This window comes from Salmo trutta, chromosome 15 (assembly GCF_901001165.1).
Source record: "Salmo trutta chromosome 15, fSalTru1.1, whole genome shotgun sequence".
NCBI classification, from domain to species: Eukaryota; Metazoa; Chordata; class Actinopteri; order Salmoniformes; family Salmonidae; genus Salmo; species Salmo trutta.
In genome coordinates this window covers 40,228,687-40,250,768 of record NC_042971.1, presented here as the reverse complement: position 1 = coordinate 40,250,768, position 22,082 = coordinate 40,228,687, and the positions used below count along the sequence as shown (strand labels likewise).

The window sequence follows — 22,082 nt, the reverse complement described above, 5'->3', positions numbered from 1 at the left end:
TGGTTTAAAACACTCTGTTAACAGACCAGCTTCCCAATGCCACATATAACACAGCCTAGCAGTTATTCAATAAGGCTCCTAACACACTACTGCCGTGACTCTCATAGATATTCTAAAGACTCCTACTGCTGTGACTTTCAGAAATATTCAATAATATCATTACTGCAGTGATGCTCAGATATTCAATAACAGCTATTTCCCCAGACTCCTGGTACATTATCTCTGAGGTGACATACAATAACATTGACTCTCATAAATATTCTAAATACTCCTACTTCTATGACTTTCAGAAATATTCAATAATATCATTACCGCAGAGACGCTCAGATATTCAACAACATCAATTTCCTAGACTCCTGCTAGAGATACAATAACAGTTTCCAGTGGTGTAAAGTACTTAAGTAAAAATACTTTAAAGCAGTACTTAAGTAGTTTTTGGGGGTATATGTACTTTACTGTACTATTTATATTTTTGCCTACTTTTACTTCACTACATTCCTAAAGAAAATAATGTACTTTTTACTCCATACATTTTCCCTGACACCCAAAAAGTACTCGTTACATTTTGACAGGAAAATGGTTCAATTCACACACTTATCAAAAGAACATCCCTGGCCATCCCTACTGCCTCTGATCTGGCGGACTCACTAAACACACATGCTTCGTTTGTAAATGGTGTTGGAGTGTGCGCCTGGCTAACCGTCAATAAAATAAATTTAAAAAATTAAGAAAATTGTGCCTTCTTGTTTGCTTAATATATGGAATTTGAAATGGTTTATGCTTTTACTTTGATACTTTAGTACATTTTAGCAGTTCCATTTACTTTTGATACTTAAGTACATTTAAATCCAAATACTTAGAATTTTACTCAAATAGTATTTTACTGGGTGACTTTTACTTGCGCCATTTTCTATTAAGGTATATTTACCTTTACTCAAGTATGACAATTGAGTATTTTTTTTTTCTACTGTGACTCTTACAGATAATACACTCTATAGTAGTGTCGTTCATACACACATGTATAATTGGTGATATTCAATAAGGGAGCACTTCGGGCCAACACAAATGGTCTCAAAGTTCTCACCTTGAAAAAAATTGTTTTTGCAAGTAGTCTTGATTCCCAAAATACCCTTCTGTCTCCTGTCCTCCATGCTTGATTTAAGGCTCATCTGGAGAGTTATCTTCAAGTCTGCTAGTGCCTAAATGAATCAAAACACAGAAGGCCTGAGCAGTGTAGAGTCAGTTACAGTAGGAGCACATATATCCTTCATCACGTTCAGTTTCAGAGGAGAGGTCAAACAGAAACTCACAAGCACGCACACACACATCATATTGGGTTAGAGCAGATGAGCACCCCTGTAGAACTCAGTAATCTGTTAGTACTGCTGTTAAAATAGTCATTGCTTACTTAAAAGAGAAGTTAACTTTATTTGAACGAAATGTCTATTTCGATGTAAATGGCATGTTTATAGAAGTGCCCAGACACTTGTTTTTGAGAAACATACCCCATCAGCAATATACTTCATGCTTGTTCAGCAACTGAAGGGGCACAGAAAAACACGAACAAAGGCTCCAAAAACACCCACATACATCATTTTAAGAAATGACAACGCTCTCAGTATAGTGATGCAGGTCTTTATTAAATGTTGTACACATGAACTTGTGTAATGCTAACTTTATCAGCAACATTATATTCCATTTTGTGCAGGGAAAGTATTGTGGGCTACACAGAGAAGTATCGCTCGAGTTGCACAAAATGGAATATAACTTACATTTACATTGCAAATAGATTTGGTTAAAATAAAGTCAACTTCTCCTTTAACCTCACTATCTCTCTCCTGTAAGATCTTCCACTGACTGTAAATAAGATCACCACAGTGATCTGGGGAAAGGGTGGTCGAGGTAGGATGGGGAAGGGGTGGGTGGGGAGGGGATTCTTGTGCTGCTGCCAGCATTGAAGAATGTCCACAGAAGAGCACAGGCCAGCACTTTTCAGAGAGCTGCTGTAGCGTAGATTGGTGATCTCTCCCTCCCCCATCAGCACCAAATCATGGGCTTCCCATGGGAAGCGCCTCCTCTCCCCTCACATACAGAGCAGGACGACCAGGCTGAGTTCAGCTCCCATGCTAATTATCCATATGTTCATCTGCAGCAGCAGTTCATCTTTGGCACGGCCACATGCTGCTGTGCTGTGCTGAACTAAACCCTGCTACCTCCAGCATCTCTATACAGTACACATGCCTTTCCATGGGCCACTAGCTGGTTGAAATCCATTTACTTTGCCATTTTTTTCTAAACCCTTTCCCTCCAATCACTAAAACCCTCCCCCCACACCAGAGGAGGCTGGTGGGAGGAGCTATAGGAGGACAGACTCATTGTAATGGCTGAATTGGAATAAAGGGAAAGTATCAAACATATGGAAAAGACATGTTTGACTCCATTACATTTATTCCATTCCAGCCATTACAATGAGCCTGTCCTCCAATAGCTCCTCCCACCAGCCTCCTCTGCCCCATACATTCACCTTCCAAATCAATACATAGATGGAAGCAGGCTGCATAAAGAAAATGTGGGCTAATCTTATTTCCTAATTGCCCCTGACAGCAGGTTGCTGCCACCCACCAGCCCTGTGCTACTGCTAGCAGTACCACTAGCACGGGCAGCAGAAGGAGCAGCACAGAGGACCTGCATGCCAGGTTATGGCAGTGGTTGGTCCTCTTTCTTTTTCAGACTGACATAATGTCTGTCAGACCATGTCATTTTTCGCTCTATCACTTCTTTCACCTCTGTTGGATGGTGATACTGGAGGTGAGAATTCATTAAGGTGTTATGATTTGAGTGCCTCTCTCATTCATTCACACACACACACACACACACACACACACACACACACAGACACACACACACACACACACACAGAGACACACACACACACACACACAGACACACACACACACACACACACACACACACACACACACAGACACACACACACACACACAGACACACACACACACACACACAGACACACACACACACACACACACACACACAGACACACACACACACACACACACACACACACACACACACACACACACACACACACACACACACACACACACACCTTACTCCCCTTCAAACAACCCTCTGCATTCTCTGACACTCAGGTATTCCTTAAGTTTCTTTGAACACCTTTTCACACAAAATTAACCATGAAATACCATAATCATGTCATGTAGCATCTTTCTTTGCTGAATTTCCTTATTTTCCTTTTGGCCTTTTTCTGAAATTTAATATTTCATACCGTTATTGCATTCAACAAATTAGTTGCAATTAGTAATGAATCCTGAGAAATGATCTGCTTACAGATAAAACAGAGAAATTAAAACGTGGTTTTCGTGTACACCTCTGGCGCCATCCTGTGGATGTGGATACGATATCCTCCTAAAATCCATCTGACTTTTAGTGTTTTTTTTTTTTTTTACTCCAGATCTTTGTTCATTCAGTGATTATAACAGTTAATGCAATCAAATGAATTGATGGTGGTATCAAGGATCAAGATCATTTGGACTATTATGCGCTTAAGAAGACACACACATATGCAATATAAAGCAGGCTTTCAGAGCAAACCCAGCAATTGTCTGTAAAGTAATATATTTATTGAGATGAATGAAGCCAAAAATGAAATGAATAATGTATTATCTGACTATCTCACTGTACATATGAAAAGGTCGTGTACAGTATTTAGAGCTCTGCTGGTAACTAACCAGGTTTCCCTTTTTGTCTGTGGCAGTACAGTAATAAAGGACCAATCGGATATGCAATTACACGCATGCGCGCAGAACCTACTTTCACTGTATTTTGATCCTTCTAACATTAGACTGGAGAGGCTTGGGAATTCCCCAGGACAACTATTTTAGCAAGACGCCTTGACTTGAAAACAACTTAAGACGGTAACATTTATTTTACTCCTTAAATAACCTTTTAAAAGATTAACTTTATCAGTTAGAGCTTAGGTGCAGCGCTGCGCTGTTTTCTTAGCCTGATCCTAGCACTTTTGCTTGCAAGCTAGCCAACTGCTACTGCAGACAGTTACCAGCTTGACAGCACAGCTAACGTTAGCTTGTTACTTTTCTTTAGACAGTTTGCTATCAGGCTAGCTACTAAAAGTAAATATACACTAATTTTAACCAGCTGTTATTGCCATTATTGCAGAGGAATCTATAAAAAAAAAGTGCATAGCTAGCTAGCAACGGTATTCGTAATGGCTGGTATTCAGCCCAGGTGCGATTCTGGAAAGCCGCCTACACGGCCTGAACTTCACTTCGGGCTTGAAAAACACGACGCTCTGGGTACTTCTAGACCGGAGGATTGGTGCGACAGTGGGCTAGATTGTCTGAGTGGAGCAGCGCTGAGTCTGGATGACCCCTTCAGCAACGAGACATCCCAAACATGGGGGCCCGGTTCCCCTCCGTACACGACCTCCTACCCATCACTGGATGACACTGACAAGCGCCCCATGGACTGTAGTTCACCGGGGGGTGAAGAGAGGTTGGACTCGGCTATAGGGGATTCAATTACAGATGAGACTATGGGGAGTATATCACAGGGGCTGGGGACCATGCACCTGAATGAACCAGTTATCAGTGACACAGTGGATGACAGTGGGAGGCAAGCAGCACTGATCCCAGAGGAGGAAAGACGGAGAAGAGAGATGTTCAACACACTGAACTTTGTGTCTGAGGATGGAGACACGTGAGAAGCCTCTCCTTACTATTCACATGGTGAACAGCAGTTTGTTGGCTGTTTGTACTTATCTCAAACACCTCCTTTGCTCATAGGGCTCTTCACTTGGCTCTTATCCACGAGCACTGGGCCTTCGTACAGTACCTTCTGGGGGTGATAGCGCTGGACAGGAGCTGGGTGCCTTACCTGGACATTCAGAACCACTTGGGACAGGTAAGCACAAGGACACATAGCTGCATTAGCAACACTGGAGTATTTACGGTGAAATTTGAGACAAAATATCTAAAGAAACGTATTATTAAAGACTTTCCAATTGTAGGTCTGTTGTAGACCCACTTCTTCTCTGCTAACCTCATGTCAAAATAAAAGTCCTGCAAGTGTGCCATATGTGGACAAAAAATCGAATCACATTTTATTGGTCACATACACATGGTAAGCAGGTGTTATTGTGAGTGTTGTGAAATGCTTGTGTGCTTCTAGTTCCGACAGTGCAGCAATATCAACAAGTAATCAAACAATTCCACAACATCTACCTAATACACACATCTAAGTAAAGGGATGGATTAAGAATATATAAATATATGGATGAGCAATGACTTAGCAGGCATAGGCAAGATGGTATAAAATACAGTATATACATATGGGATGAGTAATGCAAGATATGTAAACATCATTATTAAAGTGGCATTATTAAAGTGGCCAATGATTTCAAGTCTGCATGTAGGCAGCAGCCTATGTTAGTGATGCCTGTTTAATTCTGATGGCCTTGAGAGAGAAGCTATTTTTCAGTCTCTCGGTCCCAGCTTTGATGCACCTATACTGACCTCGCCTTCTAGATGGTAGCGGGGTGAACAGGCAGAGGCTCGGGTGGTTGTTGTCCTTGATGACCTTTTTTGTTGTTGTTGCCTTCCTGTGAAATCGGGTGCTGTGTGTGTCCTGGAGGGCAAGTAGTTTGCCCGTGGTGATGCGTTGTGCAGACCGCACCCCCCTCTGGACAGCCCTACGGTTGTAGGCAGTGCAGTTGCCGTACCAGGCGGTGATGCAGCCGACAGGATGCTCTGAATTGTGCATGTGTAAAAGTTTGAAAGGGTCTTAGGTGACAAGCCAAATTTCTTCAGCCTCCTGAGGTTGAAGAGGCCTTCTTCACCACACTGTCTGTGTGCGTGGACCATTTCCGTTTGTCTGTGACGTGTACCCCGAAGAACTTAACTTTCCACCTTCTCCACTGCTGTCCCGTCGACGTGGATAGGGGGCTGCTCCCTCTGCTGTTTCCTGAAGTCCACGATCAATGAATACCTTGTGGGGGACTTATTTTGACATGATGTAAGCAGAGAGGAAGTGGGTCTACCACAGACCCACATTTGGAAAGTCTGTTAAGTAATATGTTCCTTTTAGATATTTTAACAAATTTTCCCCCCCTTTTAATGACCAACCGTCCTGCCCACTGGCACAGTAAGTTGAAATGGAATTTTATTTAACTTCTGGCTTCCCAAAGACTGTTATTGTGCAACTCAATACAATAGGGAGCAACGCTGTAGGTTAAATCTATTTGAATTCAATCACTTGACAGCACCCCTTTTGATTTGAACAAAACCTTCTATACATATTTGCCCATTGTAGAAGTGCTCAGAACAGTGACTTTTTGGACCTGAATGTCAACATTCAAGAGACAAAGGTGGTTGAAGTTGACCCATTTTGCATACCCCACCATACCATGAAACATCCATGTCTTCACCACTGTAATGGATAAACGGTTGAGATTCATATAATTTAAAAGCTTACAAACAGGGTTGTCAAATTTGTTTTTCTTACAAAAAAAATGTACACGCACTACCGGTCAAAAGTTTTAGAACACCTAATTAAGGGTTTTTATTTTTACTATTTAATACATTGTAGAACAATAGTGAAGACATCAAAATGATGAAATAACACACATTGAATCATGTAGCAACCATACAGGTCTTAAACAAATCAAAATATATTTGAGATTCTTCAAATAGCCACCATTTGCCTTGATGATAGCTTTGCACACTGTTGGCATTCTCTCAACCAGCTTCATGAGGTAGTCACCTGGAATGCATTTCAATTAACAGGTGTGCCTTGATAATTTGTGGAATATCTTTGCTTAATGTGTTTGATCCAATCAGTTGTTGTGACAAGGTGGGGGGGTGTAATACAGAAGATAGCCCTATTTGGGGGGAAAAAACAAGTACGTATTATAGCAAGAACAACTCAAATAAGCAAAGAGGAATGACAGTCCATTACTTTAAGACATGAAGGTCAGTCAATAGGAAACATTTCAAGAACTTTGAAAGTTTCTTAAAGTGCAGTCGCAAAAACCATCAAGAAACTGGCTCTCATGAGGACCGCCACAGGAATGGAAGACCCGGAGTTATCTCTGCTACAGAGGATGTTCATTAGAGTTACCAGCCTCAGAAATTGCAGCCCAAATAAATGCTTCATAGAATTCAAGTAACAGACACGTCTCAACATCAACTGTTCAGAGGAGGCTGTGTGAATCAGGCCTTCATGGTTGAATTGCTGTGAAGAAACCACAACTAAAAGGACACCAATGAGAAGAAGAGACTTGCTTGGGCCAAGAAACACGAGCAATGGACATTAGATCGGTGGAAATTTTTGGTTCCAACAGCTGTGTCTTTGTGAGACACTGTGTGGGTGAACAGATGATCTCTGCATGTGTATTTCCCACCGTGAAGCATGGAGGAGGTGGTGTTGGGGTGCTTTGCTGGTGACACTGTCAGTGATTTATTTAGAATTCAAGGCACTTAACCAGCATGGCTACCACAGCATTCTGCAGCGATACGCCATCCCATCTGGTTTGCGCTTAGTCCCACTATCATTTGTTTTTCAACAGGACAGTGACTCAACACATCTCCAGGCTGTGCAAGGGCTATTTTACCAAGAAGGAGAGGGATGGAGTGCTGCATCAGATGACTTGGCCTCCACAATCCCCCAACCTCAACCAAATTGAGATGGTTTGGGATGAGTCGGACCGCAGAGTGAAGGAAATGCATCCAACAAGTGCTCAGCATATGTGGGAACTCCTTCAAGACTGTTGGAAATGCATTCCAGGTGAAGCTGGTTGAGAGAATGCCAAGAGTGTGCAAAGCTGCCATCAAGGCAAAAGGTGGCTACTTTGAAGAATCTCCAATATATATATTTTGATTTGTTTAACACTTTGTTACTTCCTGATTACATGTGTTATTTTATAATTTTGTCTTCACTATTATTCTAAAATGTAAAAATAAAGAAAAACCCTTGAATGTGTAGGTGTTCTAAAACTTTTGACCGGTAGTGTGTGTGTGTGTGTGTGTGTGTGTGTGTGTGTGTGTGTGTGTGTGTGTGTGTGTGTGTGTGTGTGTGTGTGTGTGTATACACACACACAGTGCATTCAGAATGGATTCAGACCCCTTGACTTTTTCCACATTTTGTTACATACAGCCTTATTCTAAAATTGATTAAATCGTTTTTTTCCCCGAACTCAACCTACATTTTAGCAAATGTAGAAAAAATAAAACTCACATTTACATAACTATTCAGACACTTTACTCAGTACTTTGTTGAAGCAGCGATTACAGCCTAGAGTTTTCTTGGGTATGACACTACAAAATTGGCACATCTGTATTTGGGGAGTTTCTCCTGTTCTTCTCTGCAGATCCTCTCAAGCTCTGTCAGGTTGGATGGGGAGCGTTGCTGCACATCTATTTTTCAGGTCTCTCCAGAGACTTGTCCCAAAGCCACTCCTGCGTTGTCTTGGCTGTGTGCTTAGGGTTGTTGTCCTGTTGGAAGGTGAACCTTCACCCCAGACTGAGGTCCTGAGCACTCTGAAGCAGGTTTTCATCAAGGATCTCTCTGTACTTCTTTGCCTCGACCCTTTCCTCTAGGTGTGACGCTTGGCATTCAGGCCAAAGAGTTCAATTTTGGTTTCATCAGTTCTTTAGGTGCCTTTCGGCCACTCCAAGCGGGCTGTCATGTGCCTTTTTTTTACTGAGGAGTGGCTTCCGTCTGGCCACTACTTTAAAGGCCTGACTGGTGGAGTGCTGCAGAGATGGTTGTCCTTCTGGAAGGTTCTCCCATCTCCACAGAGGAACACTAGAGCTCTGTTAGAGTGACCATTGGCTTCTTGGTCACCTCCCTGACCAAGGCCCTTCTCCTCCGATTGCTCAGTTTGGCCGGGAAGCCAGCTCTAGGAAGAGTTTTGGTGGTTCCAAACTTCTTCCATTTTAAGAATGATGGAGGCCACTGTGTTCTTGGATACCTTCAATGCTGCAGAAATGTTTTGGTACCCTTCCCCAGATCTGTGCCTCGACACAATCCTGTCTCGGATCTCTACGGACAATTCCTTCGACCTCATGGCTTGGTTTTTGCTCTGACATGCACTGTCAACTGTGGGACCTTATCTAGACGTGTGTGTGCCTTTCCAAATCATGTCCAATCAAGTGAATTTACCACAGGTGGACTCCAAGTTGTAGAAACATCTCATGGATGATCAATGGAAATAGAATGGACCTGAGCTCAATATCGAGTCTCATAGCAAAGGGTCTGAATGCATATGTAAATAAGGTATTTCTGTTTTTATATATATTACACATTTGCAAACATTTCTAAACAGTTTTTGCTTTGTCATTATGGCGTATTGTCAAGGGGTCTGAATACTTTCCGAAGGCACTGTATATTTTTGTAAAGTACATTATTGCACCCACCCTGTATTCAAGAGTATGTTCTGTCTCAACTGATGACGGTTACAACACAACCTCAGATGATGTAAACCAGGGTCTAAGTAAGCTACAACATATGAAAAAAATCGGAGTTTACAAATTTTTGGACAATTGACGTTAAAGGTGACATTTTTATTACAAAACATTTTACAACCCTGTTTGTAAGCATTTAGATATCAATCTCAACTGTTTATCTTTTCCAGTGATGAAGACATGGATGTTCATGGTATGGTGGGGTATGCAAAATGGGTAAACTTTGAGCACCTCTATCTCCTGAATACTTCGGCATTCAGGTCCAAAAAGTCAATTTCTGAATACTTCTTCCATGGGCAAACGCATAGGGAAAGTTTTGTTTAAATCAAAAAGGATGCTGTGAAAAAGTGATTGAATAAATACACCAGCATTGCTAATAGCTAACGGTTCCACTGCTCTACTGAACCTAGATCCGCCACGCCAGCATATGCGGATTTCACAGTGGGGGATTTATTACTGCTAACAAAATGGCTACACGGACTATCTGCATTGATCCTCACACTGACACTCCAACACACACATTCACGTGCACACACTTCATTTGTTCACACACAACACTCCACACATTCATACATAATCTAAAAAAACGCGCACACACTTGCATACAATCATCATACTCTGCTGCTACTCTGTTGATCTTATATCCTGATGCCAAGTCACCTTCCCCTTATACCAGCGGAGGCTGCTGAGGGGAATACGGTTCATAATAAATGCTGAAACCATATGTTTAATGTATTTGATACCATTCCACTAATTCCTCTCCAGCCATTACCATGAGCCCGTCCTCCCCAATTAAGGTGCCACCAAGCTCTTGTGCCCTCTCCATATCTAGCCTTACCACACCAGTATTCCTGCACATTGTAAATATGGTATTGGTACTGACCCTGTATATACAAAAGTATGTGGACACCCCTTCAAATTTGTGGATTTGGCTATTTCAACCACACCCATTGCTGATAGGTGTATAAAATAGAGAACACAGCCATGCAATCTCCATAGACAAACATTGGCCTTACTGAAGAGTTCAGTTACTTTCAACATGGCACTGTCATAGGATGCCACCTTTCCAACAAGTCAATTCGTCAAGTTTCTGCCCTGCTAGAACTGCCCCGATCAACTGTAAGTGCTGTTGTTGTGAAGCGGAAACATCTACAGTGAGGGGGAAAAGTATTTGATTCCCTGCTGATTTTGTATGTTTGCCCACTGACAGAAATTATCAGTCTATAATTTTAATGGTAGGTTTATTTGAACAGTGAGAGACAGAATAACAACAAAAAAATCCAGAAAAAAGCATGTCAAAAATGTTATAAATTGATTTGCATTTTAATGAGGGAAATAAGTATTTGACCCCCTCTCAATCAGAGTGCTCCTAATCTCAGTTTGTTACCTGTATAAAATACACCTGTCCACAGAAATCAAAATCAAATCAAATTTTATTTATATAGCCCTTCGTATATCAGCTGAAATCTCAAAGTGCTGTACAGAAACCCAGCCTAAAACCCCAAACAGCAAGCAATGCATGTGAAAGAGGCACGGTGGCTAGGAAAAACTCCCTAGGAAAAACTCCCTAGAAAGGCCAAAAACCTAGGAAGAAACCTAGAGAGGAACCAGGCTATGAGGGGTGGCCAGTCCTCTTCTGGCTGTGCCGGGTGGATATTATAACAGAACATGGTCAAGATGTTAAAATGTTCATAAATGACCAGCATGGTCAAATAATAATAATCATTGTAGTTGTCGAGGGTGCAACAAGCACGTCCGGTGAACAGGTCAGGGTTCCGTAGCCGCAGGCAGAACAGTTGAAACTGGAGCAGCAGCATGGCCAGGTGGACTGGGGACAGCAAGGAGTCATCATGCCAGGTAGTCCCGAGGCATGGTCCTAGGGCTCAGGTCCTCCGAGAGAAAGAAAGAAAGAGAGAAAGAGAGAATTAGAGAGAGCATATTTAAATTCACACAGGACACCGGATAAGACAAGAGAATACTCCAGATGAAACAGACTGACCCTAGCCCCCCGGCACAAACTACTGCAGCATAAATACTGGAGGCTGAGACAGGAGGGATCAGAAGACACTGTGGCCCCATCCGATGATACCCCCGGACAGGGCCAAACAGGCAGGGTATAACCCCACCCACTTTGCCAAAGCACAGCCCCCACACCACTAGAGGGATGTCTACAACCACCAACTTACCGTCTGAAGACAAGGCCGAGTATAGCCCACAAAAATCTCCGCCATGGCACAACCCAAGGGGGGGGGGGCGCCAACCCAGACAGGAAGACCACGTCAGTGACTCAACCCACTCAAGTGACGCACCCCTCCCATGGAAGGCATGGAAGAACACCAGTAAGTCAGTGACTCAGCCCCTGTAATAGGGTTAGAGGCAGAGAATCCCAGTGGAAAGAGGGGAACCGGCAAGGCAGAGACAGCAAGGGCGGTTCGTTGCTCCAGCCTTTCCGTTCACCTTCACACTCCTGGGCCAGACTACACTTAATCATAGGACCTACTGAAGAGATAAGTCTTCAGTAAAGACTTAAAGGTTGAGACTGAGTCTGCGTCTCTCACATGGGTAGGCAGACCATTCCATAAAAATGGAGCTCTATAGGAGAAAGCCCTACCTCCAGCCGTTTGCTTAGAAATTCTAGGGACAATTAGGAGGCCTGCGTCTTGTGACCGTAGCGTACGTGTAGGTATGTACGGCAGGACCAAATCGGAAAGATAGGTAGGAGCAAGCCCATGTAATGCTTTGTAGGTTAGCAGTAAAACCTTGAAATCAGCCCTTGCCTTAACAGGAAGCCAGTGTAGGGAGGCTAGCACTGGAGTAATATGATCAAATTTTTTGGTTCTAGTCAGGATTCTAGCAGCCGTATTTAGCACTAACTGAAGTTTGTTTAGTGCTTTATCCGGGTAGCCGGAAAGTAGAGCATTGCAGTAGTCCAGCCTAGAAGTAACAAAAGCATGGAATAATTTTTCTGCGTCATTTTTGGACAGAAAGTTTCTGATTTTTGCAATGTTACGTAGATGGAAAAAAGCTGTCCTTGAAACAGTCTTGATATGTTCTTCAAAAGAGAGATCAGGGTCCAGAGTAACACCGAGGTCCTTCACAGTTTTATTTGAGACGACTGTACAACCATCCAGATGAATTGTCAGATTGAACAGAAGATCTCTTTGTTTCTTGGGACCTAGAACAAGCATCTCTGTTTTGTCCGAGTTTAAAAGTAGAAAGTTTGCAGCCATCCACTTCCTTATGTCTGAAACACAGGCTTCTAGCGAGGGCAATTTTGGAGCTTCACCATGTTTCATTTAAATGTACAGCTGTGTGTCGTCCGCATAGCAGTGAAATTTAACATTATGTTTTCGAATGACATCCCCAAGAGGTAAAATATATAGTGAAAACAATAGTGGTCCTAAAACGGAACCTTGAGGAACACCGAAATTTACAATTGATTTGTCAGAGGACAAACCATTCACAGAGACAAACTGATATCTTTCCGACAGATAAGATCTAAACCAGGCCAGAACTTGTCCATGTAGACCAATTTGGGTTTCCAATCTCTCCAAAAGAATGTGGTGATCGATGGTATCAAAAGCAGCACTAAGATCTAGGAGCACGAGGACAGATGCAGAGCCTCGGTCTGACGTCATTAAAAGGTCATTTACCACCTTCACAAGTGCAGTCTCAGTGCTATGATGGGGTCTAAAACCAGACTGAAGCGTTTCGTATACATTGTTTGTCTTCAGGAAGGCAGTGAGTTGCTGCGCAACAGCTTTTTCTAAAATTTTTGAGAGGAATGGAAGATTCGATATAGGCCGATAGTTTTTTATAATTTCTGGGTCAAGATTCGGCTTTTTCAAGAGAGGCTTTATTACTGCCACTTTTAGTGAGCTTGGTACACATCCGGTGGATAGAGAGACGTTTATTATGTTCAACATAGGAGGGCCAAGCACAGGAAGCAGCTTTTTCAGTAGTTTAGTTGGAATAGGGTCCAGTATGCAGCTTGAGGGTTTGGAGGCCATGATGATTTTCATCATTGTGTCAAGAGATATAGTACTAAAACACAGAAGCAATCAATCAATCAGATTCCAAACTCTCCACCATGGCCAAGACCAAAGAGCTCTCCAAGGATGTCGGGGACAAGATTGTAGACCTACACAAGGCTGGAATGGGCTACAAAACCATCGCCAAGCAGCTTGGTGAGAAGGTGACAACAGTTGGTGCGATTATTCGCAAATGGACGAAACACAAAAGAACTGTCAATATCCCTCGGCCTGGGGCTCCATGCAAGATCTCACCTCGTGGAGTTGCAATGATCATAAGAACGGTGAGGAATCAGCCCAGAACTACACGGGAGGATCTTGTCAATGATCTCAAGGCAGCTGGGACCATAGTCACCAAGAAAACAATTGGTAACACACTACACCGTGAAGGGCTGAAATCCTGCAGCGCCCGCAAGGTCCCCCTGCTCAAGAAAGCACATATACATGCCCGTCTGAAGTTTGCCAATGAACATCTGAATGATTCAGAGGACAACTGGGTGAAAATGTTGTGGTCAGATGAGACCAAAATGGAGCTCTTTGGCATCAACTCAACTCGCCGTGTTTGGAGGAGGAGGAATGCAGCCTATGACCCCAAGAACACCATCCCCACCGTCAAACATGAAGGTGGAAACATTATGCTTTGGGGGAGTTTTTCTGCTAAGGGGACAGGACAACTTCACCGCATCAAAGGGACGATGGACGGTGCCATGTACCGTCAAATCTTGGGTGAGAACCTCCTTCCCTCAGCCAGGGCATTGAAAATGTGTCGTGGATGGGTATTCCAGCATGACAATGACCCACAACACACGGCCAAGGCAACAAAGGAGTGGCTCAAGAAGAAGCACATTAAGGTCCTGGAGTGGTCTAGCCAGTCTCCAGACCTTAATCCCATAGAAAATCTGTGGAGGGAGCTAAAGGTTCGAGTTTCCAAACGTCAGCCTCGAAACCTTAATGACTTGGAGAAGATCTGCAAAGAGGAGTGGGACAAAATCCCTCCTGAGATGTGTGCAAACCTGGTGGACAACTACAAGAAACGTCTGAACTCTGATTGCCAACAAGGGTTTTGCCACCAAGTACTAAGTCATGTTTTGCAGAGGGGTCAAATACTTATTTCCCTCATTAAAATGCAAATCATTTTTGACATGCGTTCTGGATTTTTATGTTATTCTGTCTCTCACTGTTCAGATAAACCTACCATTAAAATTATAGACTGATCATTTCTTTGTCAGTGGGCAAACGTACAAAATCAGCAGGGATCAAATACTTTTTTCCCTCACTGTAGGAGCAACAACGGCTCAGGTCATGAAGTGGTAGGCCACACAAGCTCACAAGACGGGACCACCGATTACTGTAGTGCGTAAAAATTCTGTCCTCGGTTGTAAAACTCACTACCGTGTTCCAAACTGCCTCTGGAAGCAACGTCGGCACAATAATTGTTTGTTGGGATTTTCATGAAATGGTTTTCCATGGCCGAGCAGCTGCACACAAGCCTAAGATCACCATGCGCAATGCGAAGCGTCGGCTGGAGTGGTGTAAAGCTAGCCACTATTGGACTCTGGAGCAGTGGAAACGCATTCTCTGCACTGATGAATCACACTTCACCATCTGGCAGTCTGACGGATGAATCTGGGTTTGGCGGATGCTAGGAGAATGCTACATGCCCCAATACATAGTGCCAACTGTAAAGTTTGGAGGAGGAATAATGGTCTGGGGCTGTTTTTTCATGGTTCAGGCTAGGCCACTTTGTTCCGGTGAAGGGAAATCTTAACGCTACAGCATACATTGACATTCTAGACGATTCTGTGCTTCCATCTTTGGCAACAGTTTGGGGAAGGCCCTTTCCTGTTTCAGCATGACAATGCTGCTCTGTGCAGAAAGTGAGGTCCATACAGAAATGGTTTGTTGAGATTGGTGTGGAAGAACTTTGACTGGCCTGCACAGAGCCTTGACCTCAATCCCATCGAATACCTTTAGGATGAATTGGAACGCTGACTGCGAGTCAGGCCTAATTGCCCAATATCAGTGCCCACAGCAATGTTCCAACATCTAGTGGAAAGCCTTCCCAGAAGAGTGGAGGTTGTTTTTAGCAGAAAAGGGGTGACCAACTCCATATTAATGTTCTTATTTATGTTTCTCGTGTGTTCTTGTTCTACTTTATTTTATAGTATTTTTATTATTTTTACTACTGATATTGATTACTGCATTGTTGGGAAAGAGAGTGCACACGAGACAAAACTTGAAACTAACATGTAATTAACACGTCACCTTCCATTTTCCTGTCCCTCTTAAATCTCCTCTTTTGGTTACTATTTGTCCACTTTTCTTCCTCTGTCAGACTGCCCTTCACCTGGCTGTCATAGTGGACCAGTCCCAGTTTGTGCGAGGGCTGCTGTGGGGTGCTGCGAGCGCTGAGCTCCAGGAGAGGGGAGGGAACACACCGCTGCACCTGGCTGTCAGGGAGCTGAGGCAGGACTGTGTACGAGAGATCACCTCCAACTGCCAGAGCACTGACTACCTGCATGTCACCAACTACTCGGGTACACGGATCACCCCGAGGACATGGAGCCAGTTATTTTACCGTTAGAAACTCTGCATCCCTGCTTACCTTTGTTTCTCTATTTGTAATGTCACCCTCCCTTCCGCTCTCTCTCTTCTCTTTCAGGGGTGAGTGCACTGCATTTGGCAGTACAGCGGGGCAAAGAGGACATAATCAGCATGCTGATTGATGCAGGAGCCAATGTTAACCAGAGGGTGAGTAGCCCACATTAGTTACTGTATCAGACTGATGAAGACAGGGTGGGTCCTCTATGCCCGCTGGGTTTTAACATGCCTCAGTACTTCATCCATCAAACTCATTATTAAAGGTCCCCTTACCTAATGAGCAAGATAATTACACTTAAAGGTTATGATGATGCCTCTCTCCCCTCCTGCCCCTCCAGGACCTGGGCTCAGGCCGCTCCCCTCTACACTGGGCCGTGGAGTCCCAGAGCCCCAGGCTGGTGCAGCTACTGCTGCAGGGGGGGGCCAATGTAGACCAGCCCTCCTATGCAGGCCACACGGCCCTCTACTGCGCTCTGCACAGGCCCAACAAGGAGGTACAGGCCCTGCTCAAGGCTAGAGGGGCCTCTGACACACAGGTCCGGGATGAAGAGGACGAGGAAGCAGAGGAGAGGGAGAGCGAAGATGTGAGGGTGGTCTGGGGCAGTTACAGTTAGCATTGTACATGTTTGAGCACAAATTGTCTATCATGGTTGTAAGTGTTATTATTGGGTTTATGACTCCATGACGATTAACTCTGCTGTTCTGTTTTCCTCCTGTAGGAAGAGTTTGATGACGTTGTTATCAATGGACAACGAGTGCACTAACCATGAACATGGACACTAAGCCACATGGAGTCATGGCACTGCTGTTGGGCTAAGCTATATATGTAGATTGTGTGTGTGGTTCGTGTATGTATGTTTGTATGTATGTGTGCCTGTAAATTGTATATATCAAGGCTGCTGGGGAACTCCAGTTCTCAACCCAGTCATGAACTAAGTTGTTTGAATTAGCTGATCACAGTTGTTCCAGCTTCAAATTAGTTCCCTTAAATTGTGCAGAGGGCAAGCTAATATTAGTTGGATCACATGGGTTTTAGTGTCTGTCTGGAGCTAAGCTTGCCAAGACTAGTGTTGCCTACTCTAAGCATGGGAGAATGATCCAACCATGGACTCAGCTGTGTGCTGTCAAACTCAAATCATGGCCCCGCCCACTAGTGGCCACATCTCTTGTACATGTCCCACCCCACCGTTCGCTCACATTCAACTCCACTGCTCAGATGGGCTGCTGATACCCCTCTTCAGAAAAGGTTTTGATGTCTAAATACCCAGTAACACATTTATACTGCAGTGTGCTGTAAAACAGACCAGTTGGATTGGATTTGTTTATTTATTTTTTTAAATATGTCTCTATAAGCTAAAGAATTGCAGCTCGATTAAGTTCTCAAATGACCCATACTGTATGTTTTAAGTTCAAGCTATTGCTAAGGGGCAGATATAGCTGGCATTTGGGGACTTGTTTTGAATTTTATTTTTATTTATTTTTAGCTTTTCCCTCAGTTTAAATAACCACTTGATTATGATTTTCTTGCCTCTGATGGGGATCTTTAGCTGCATGGATTTATTTAATTTTCTTCTCAATGCTAATCGTGAAATTAGGCTATAGATAAGGGATGTGGGTTTTGGATTATCTGAGATGTTTGCATTATTAACAGTTCAGGGTTAGGGGAAGATGTGAATGTACATCAGGTAGAGGTTAATGCATGCCAAGGTAAGTAGTTCATTTGGGATGGAAAGAGAAAGGAGGGGCAAACTCAACACATTGGTACTAAATCATCTTTGCTTCCAGTCGAAAAATAAATTATAATTTCACGTATTCGAGAACACCTGCAAATTTACATGAATTGATATTTGACCTACCGCATGGGTGATGTGATCCAACTATTTCAGTAATGAATCAATCTCTGAATAGGAGTGCTCTAACCAGGGCCTGATTGTCTCTGTCTCTGGAGTGGTGTCGTCATTCAGTCCATTTTATGTACAGTTCACCAATTAAAGACGGAACTACAAGAAGCAAACACAGGGACCCACCCAGAACAAGGGTTGGAGATCCCTGGTCTAAAAGAATCTGGTGTATATTCGCTTTGTGATTTGACAGGCTAGGACGCCTCTGTGTTTACTCGTCAGCAGGAGCATGGTGTCTACATGATTATTGTAATTAAAACTAAAATAAATACAGTATTAAGAGGCTATGCAGTGTCTGCTGTTTATTCTCACTGAACATGCAAAAGTATAGATTCTGAATCAGTTGTAGTTTAACTTTACTTCCATGCACTACTTTAATACAGTTACAGCATCCGGAAGCCGAGGCTACGTTATGCATACTTTCATGGTTTAACTTGCAAAGAGTTTGACACAGTTTCACAGGCTATTGTACAATCCATTCGGCTGCTTCTGATCATCAATCATCTTTACAATCTCATATGGTACCTGCACTCACATTTGTCCCACTCGTCAGGGACCCTCTTGTCCTTGGATCAAAAATGGAGTCTGTGCTTATTAACATTTTAATTATGGGGAAGCTGGTGTGGTAACCTGGCTTAAAATGTTGCTAGATTCATTTGGAGAATAAATCATGTCCACTCAAGCAGGCCTGTTTTTAAATGTTTATTGTTGAAATGTATTGTTTTTTTTTATTTCACCTTTATTGTCATTTAGTTAGCTGAAAACGGCAGCATTCAAAGTAAGCCAGGTAAACACCCTATCATTTAAATTCAGAATTTCACTATTTTTCAACATCCCAACATCCATTTTTGTGAAAACACCGTGTTTCGATGTTTTATAGTAAAAAAGATGCACGCCAGATGATATCAGAAATACTTTTGAAATAATCTGGTGTGCATTGCGATTTTAACCAACTATTTTCTTAATTTTACCTTTATTTAACTAGGCAAGTCAGTTAAGAACAAATTCTTATTTTCAATGACGGCCTAGGAACAGTGGGTTAACTGCCTTGTTCAGGAGCAGAATGACAGATTTGTACCTTGTCAGCTCGGGGATTCGATCTTGCAACCTTTCACTCTAACCACTAGGCTACGCTGCCGCACCCACTATTACACTGGCCCTACACACAATACCCCATAATATCAGAGGAATTATGTTTAAAAAAAATAAATAATCGAATTAATTTAAAATGAAAAGCTGAAATGTCTTGAGTCAATAAGTATTCATCCCCTTTGTTATGGCAAGCCTAAATACATTCAGGTTAAGCAAATGTTTACTTAAGTCATATAAGTTCCATGCACTCTGTGTGAAATATTAGTTTCACATTATTTTTGAATGACTACCTCATCTCTGTAACCCACACACACAATTATCTGTAAGGTCCCTCAATCGAGCAGTGCATTTCAGTCACATATTTAACCACAAAGACAAGGGAGGTTTTCCAATGCCTCGTAAAGGTCACCTATTGGTAGATGGGTTAAAAAAAAGCAGACACTGAATACAACTTTGAGCATGGTTAAATTAAAAATTACACTTCGGATGATCAATACACCCAATCACTACAGGCCTCATTGCTAACTCAATTGCCGGAGAGGAAGCAAACCGTTAAGGGATTTCACCATTAGCGACTTAAAAACAGTTTGACAGAGCTTGAAGAATTTTTAAAAGAATAATGGGCAAATGTTGCACAATCCAGGTGTGGAAAGTTCTTAGAGACTTAACCAGAAAAACTGCTTCTATACGAAGCATTGACTCAGATGTGTGAATACTTATGTAAATTTGATATTTCTGCATTTATTTGCAAACATTTCTAAAAACATGTTTTCACTTTGTCATTATGGGGTATTGTGTGTAGATGGGTGAAAATATATATACATTTTTGGATGTTGGGTGGTACTGGAGATGAATATGAAAGTCAACAATTTCGAAAAGTCCCTTTTAAACAGTTTTTTTTACATTTGGGAACAGATGAAAACGTATTATATAGTTACAAAATATGGAATGCTTTGAGTAGGCAGGGCAAACCCAATTTGTTTATTTCTGGCATATCATCAAAATGAATCAATTGCAGCACGTTTTTTGACTCATTCAGCAGTTTTTACCTGCTTAAGTACAATACATGGGAAATTAATGTTAAAAGTTCTATTAATATTCCTAAACGTAAATAGAAAATTATGCTTTCGCTGCTTCCCGTTGACAAGACATTTTGATAAATAGACCAATGTCAAAACACAGCTTTAAAAACCTCTTAGATGTAAAGTCCCCTATTTAAGGGACCTGCATTGTTCTGGTACCAGTTCCGTTCAACATTTTCACTTATAAATCGATCTGTGAACACCATTGAGCAATAGCCCTGGTTCCCACGGACACAGTAGTATTGTATATGTTTTGTGCCTGTGTGAAATCTGAAACAACTTGACGCTGGGATGTCCTTCCTACCGTTTCATTCGCTCTTCCGACTCTCCTTCAACTCCTGGCTGAACCCTATGTCACAGCCACTGACAAAGCACATGCCTGCAATCCTTTATTGCATTAATAAAAAATAATTCATAGATTTTAAGACCCCAAAAATACGTTCTGTTTGTCCTAGATGGACAAGAATAATATGATATGAAAGGAAAGTTCCTAAAGAATTCAGAGCTCTGTGTGACATTCACAGCGGTGGGGGCAGGTGTTTTGATCAAGAGAGACCTTTAGAAAAAACATTACATTTTCTCTAACACTAAACATATATGTATTTTACAGTTATAAGGATGGTGAAATCTTATAGTTATGAGTTTATAATTTGATTATACTATATTTAGAAAGAATATAAGTCATTTTAAGCCTTATTCATACAGTTGTTGAAAAGGAAATGCGTCATAAAATATTTCACATTATCCTATTTTTATCATATTTGTACTATGTACTTGAGCTTGTGTCCTCAAAAGTCACTACACCTAAAGCAATTTATAACTATTTTTACCAGAAAGGTGAGATTTGAACCTTTCTTGGAGTATGCAGCATTACTAGTTATTGTTCATAGTCCTCTCATTATAAGTAATTACTTTCGGGGTAACGTAGATTACATTTTAAATTGCATATAGTTACAATTAAAAGGTTTTAACGTGTCCAAATCAATAACCAATATGCAGAAATGGTTTGTGATATATTGAAAACCTAAACATAAAATGTACTATCTACACATACTGTGCATGTGCAAAAGTAGTACTGTTGATAAATCACAGATGAAGGGGCATAGACTTTGGCTACCGAACTTCGACTTGCCTCAGGAAAAACGGTTGTGTGCTCAAACAGCCAGAAAAAAACCCTGCCGAAGACCAAAACGAAACAAAAATAAATAAATGCTCAAACTGTTTAGAGTAGGATGCACACGGTAAAGCTTACTGTATGTCTACCATGCTCAAACTGATTTGACTGAGAAGCATACGGTATGCTTCCCAGTCAAAATAGTTTGCGCAGATATTATGACAACATTTTGTGATGTTTTTGTTTGTTTTGGTCTTCGGCAGTTTTTTTTTTACAACTGTTCATGATTTATTTTTGAGGCAAGTCGAAGTTCGGTAGCCGAAGTCTACGTCCCTTCGTCGTTATTGGTCAACAGTACTACTCATAGCAGGAGTGGAAACATAATGAAGTGTTTGTCATTCAACGAGAGACAACTAATTTTCATGCATTTTTTCATGTTAGTAGACCATAGACTTCCAGCCATTGCGCTAACTCTAGTAGATAAAGTGCTTCATTGACAAAATCCCCTAGTGTCCCTTTAATTAAAGGATGATAGTAAATGAACTTTTTTTCAATAATCACATATTTCTTAGTTTAACCATTTTTGAGATTTAAAAAATAATATTTTGCACAATCTAACCGGGCGCTCTAGAAAGAGCCTTTCCTACTCTGAGGGTGGTACTGACTTTCTTTGCAACCAATTATTTTAACTAGATGGTAACTTTAGATGAAGTAAAGTTGTGGGACTTGCTTTAGCGCTT

The 22,082-nt window shown here is 42.0% G+C and overlaps 1 protein-coding gene across 1 annotated transcript; it reads left to right on the top strand.

Annotated features, from left to right (window-relative positions):
* Positions 1 to 3,853: 3,853 nt before the first annotated feature.
* LOC115149030 (NF-kappa-B inhibitor alpha) lies at positions 3,854 to 18,341 on the top strand. The gene is made up of 6 exons (XM_029691494.1): positions 3,854 to 4,758; positions 4,845 to 4,962; positions 15,888 to 16,089; positions 16,215 to 16,303; positions 16,492 to 16,737; positions 16,873 to 18,341. The coding sequence occupies exons 1-6, from the start codon at positions 4,268 to 4,270 to the stop codon at positions 16,915 to 16,917; spliced, it is 1,191 nt and encodes a 396-aa protein (XP_029547354.1). The 5' UTR covers positions 3,854 to 4,267; the 3' UTR covers positions 16,918 to 18,341.
* The last annotated feature ends 3,741 nt before the right edge of the window (positions 18,342 to 22,082 follow it).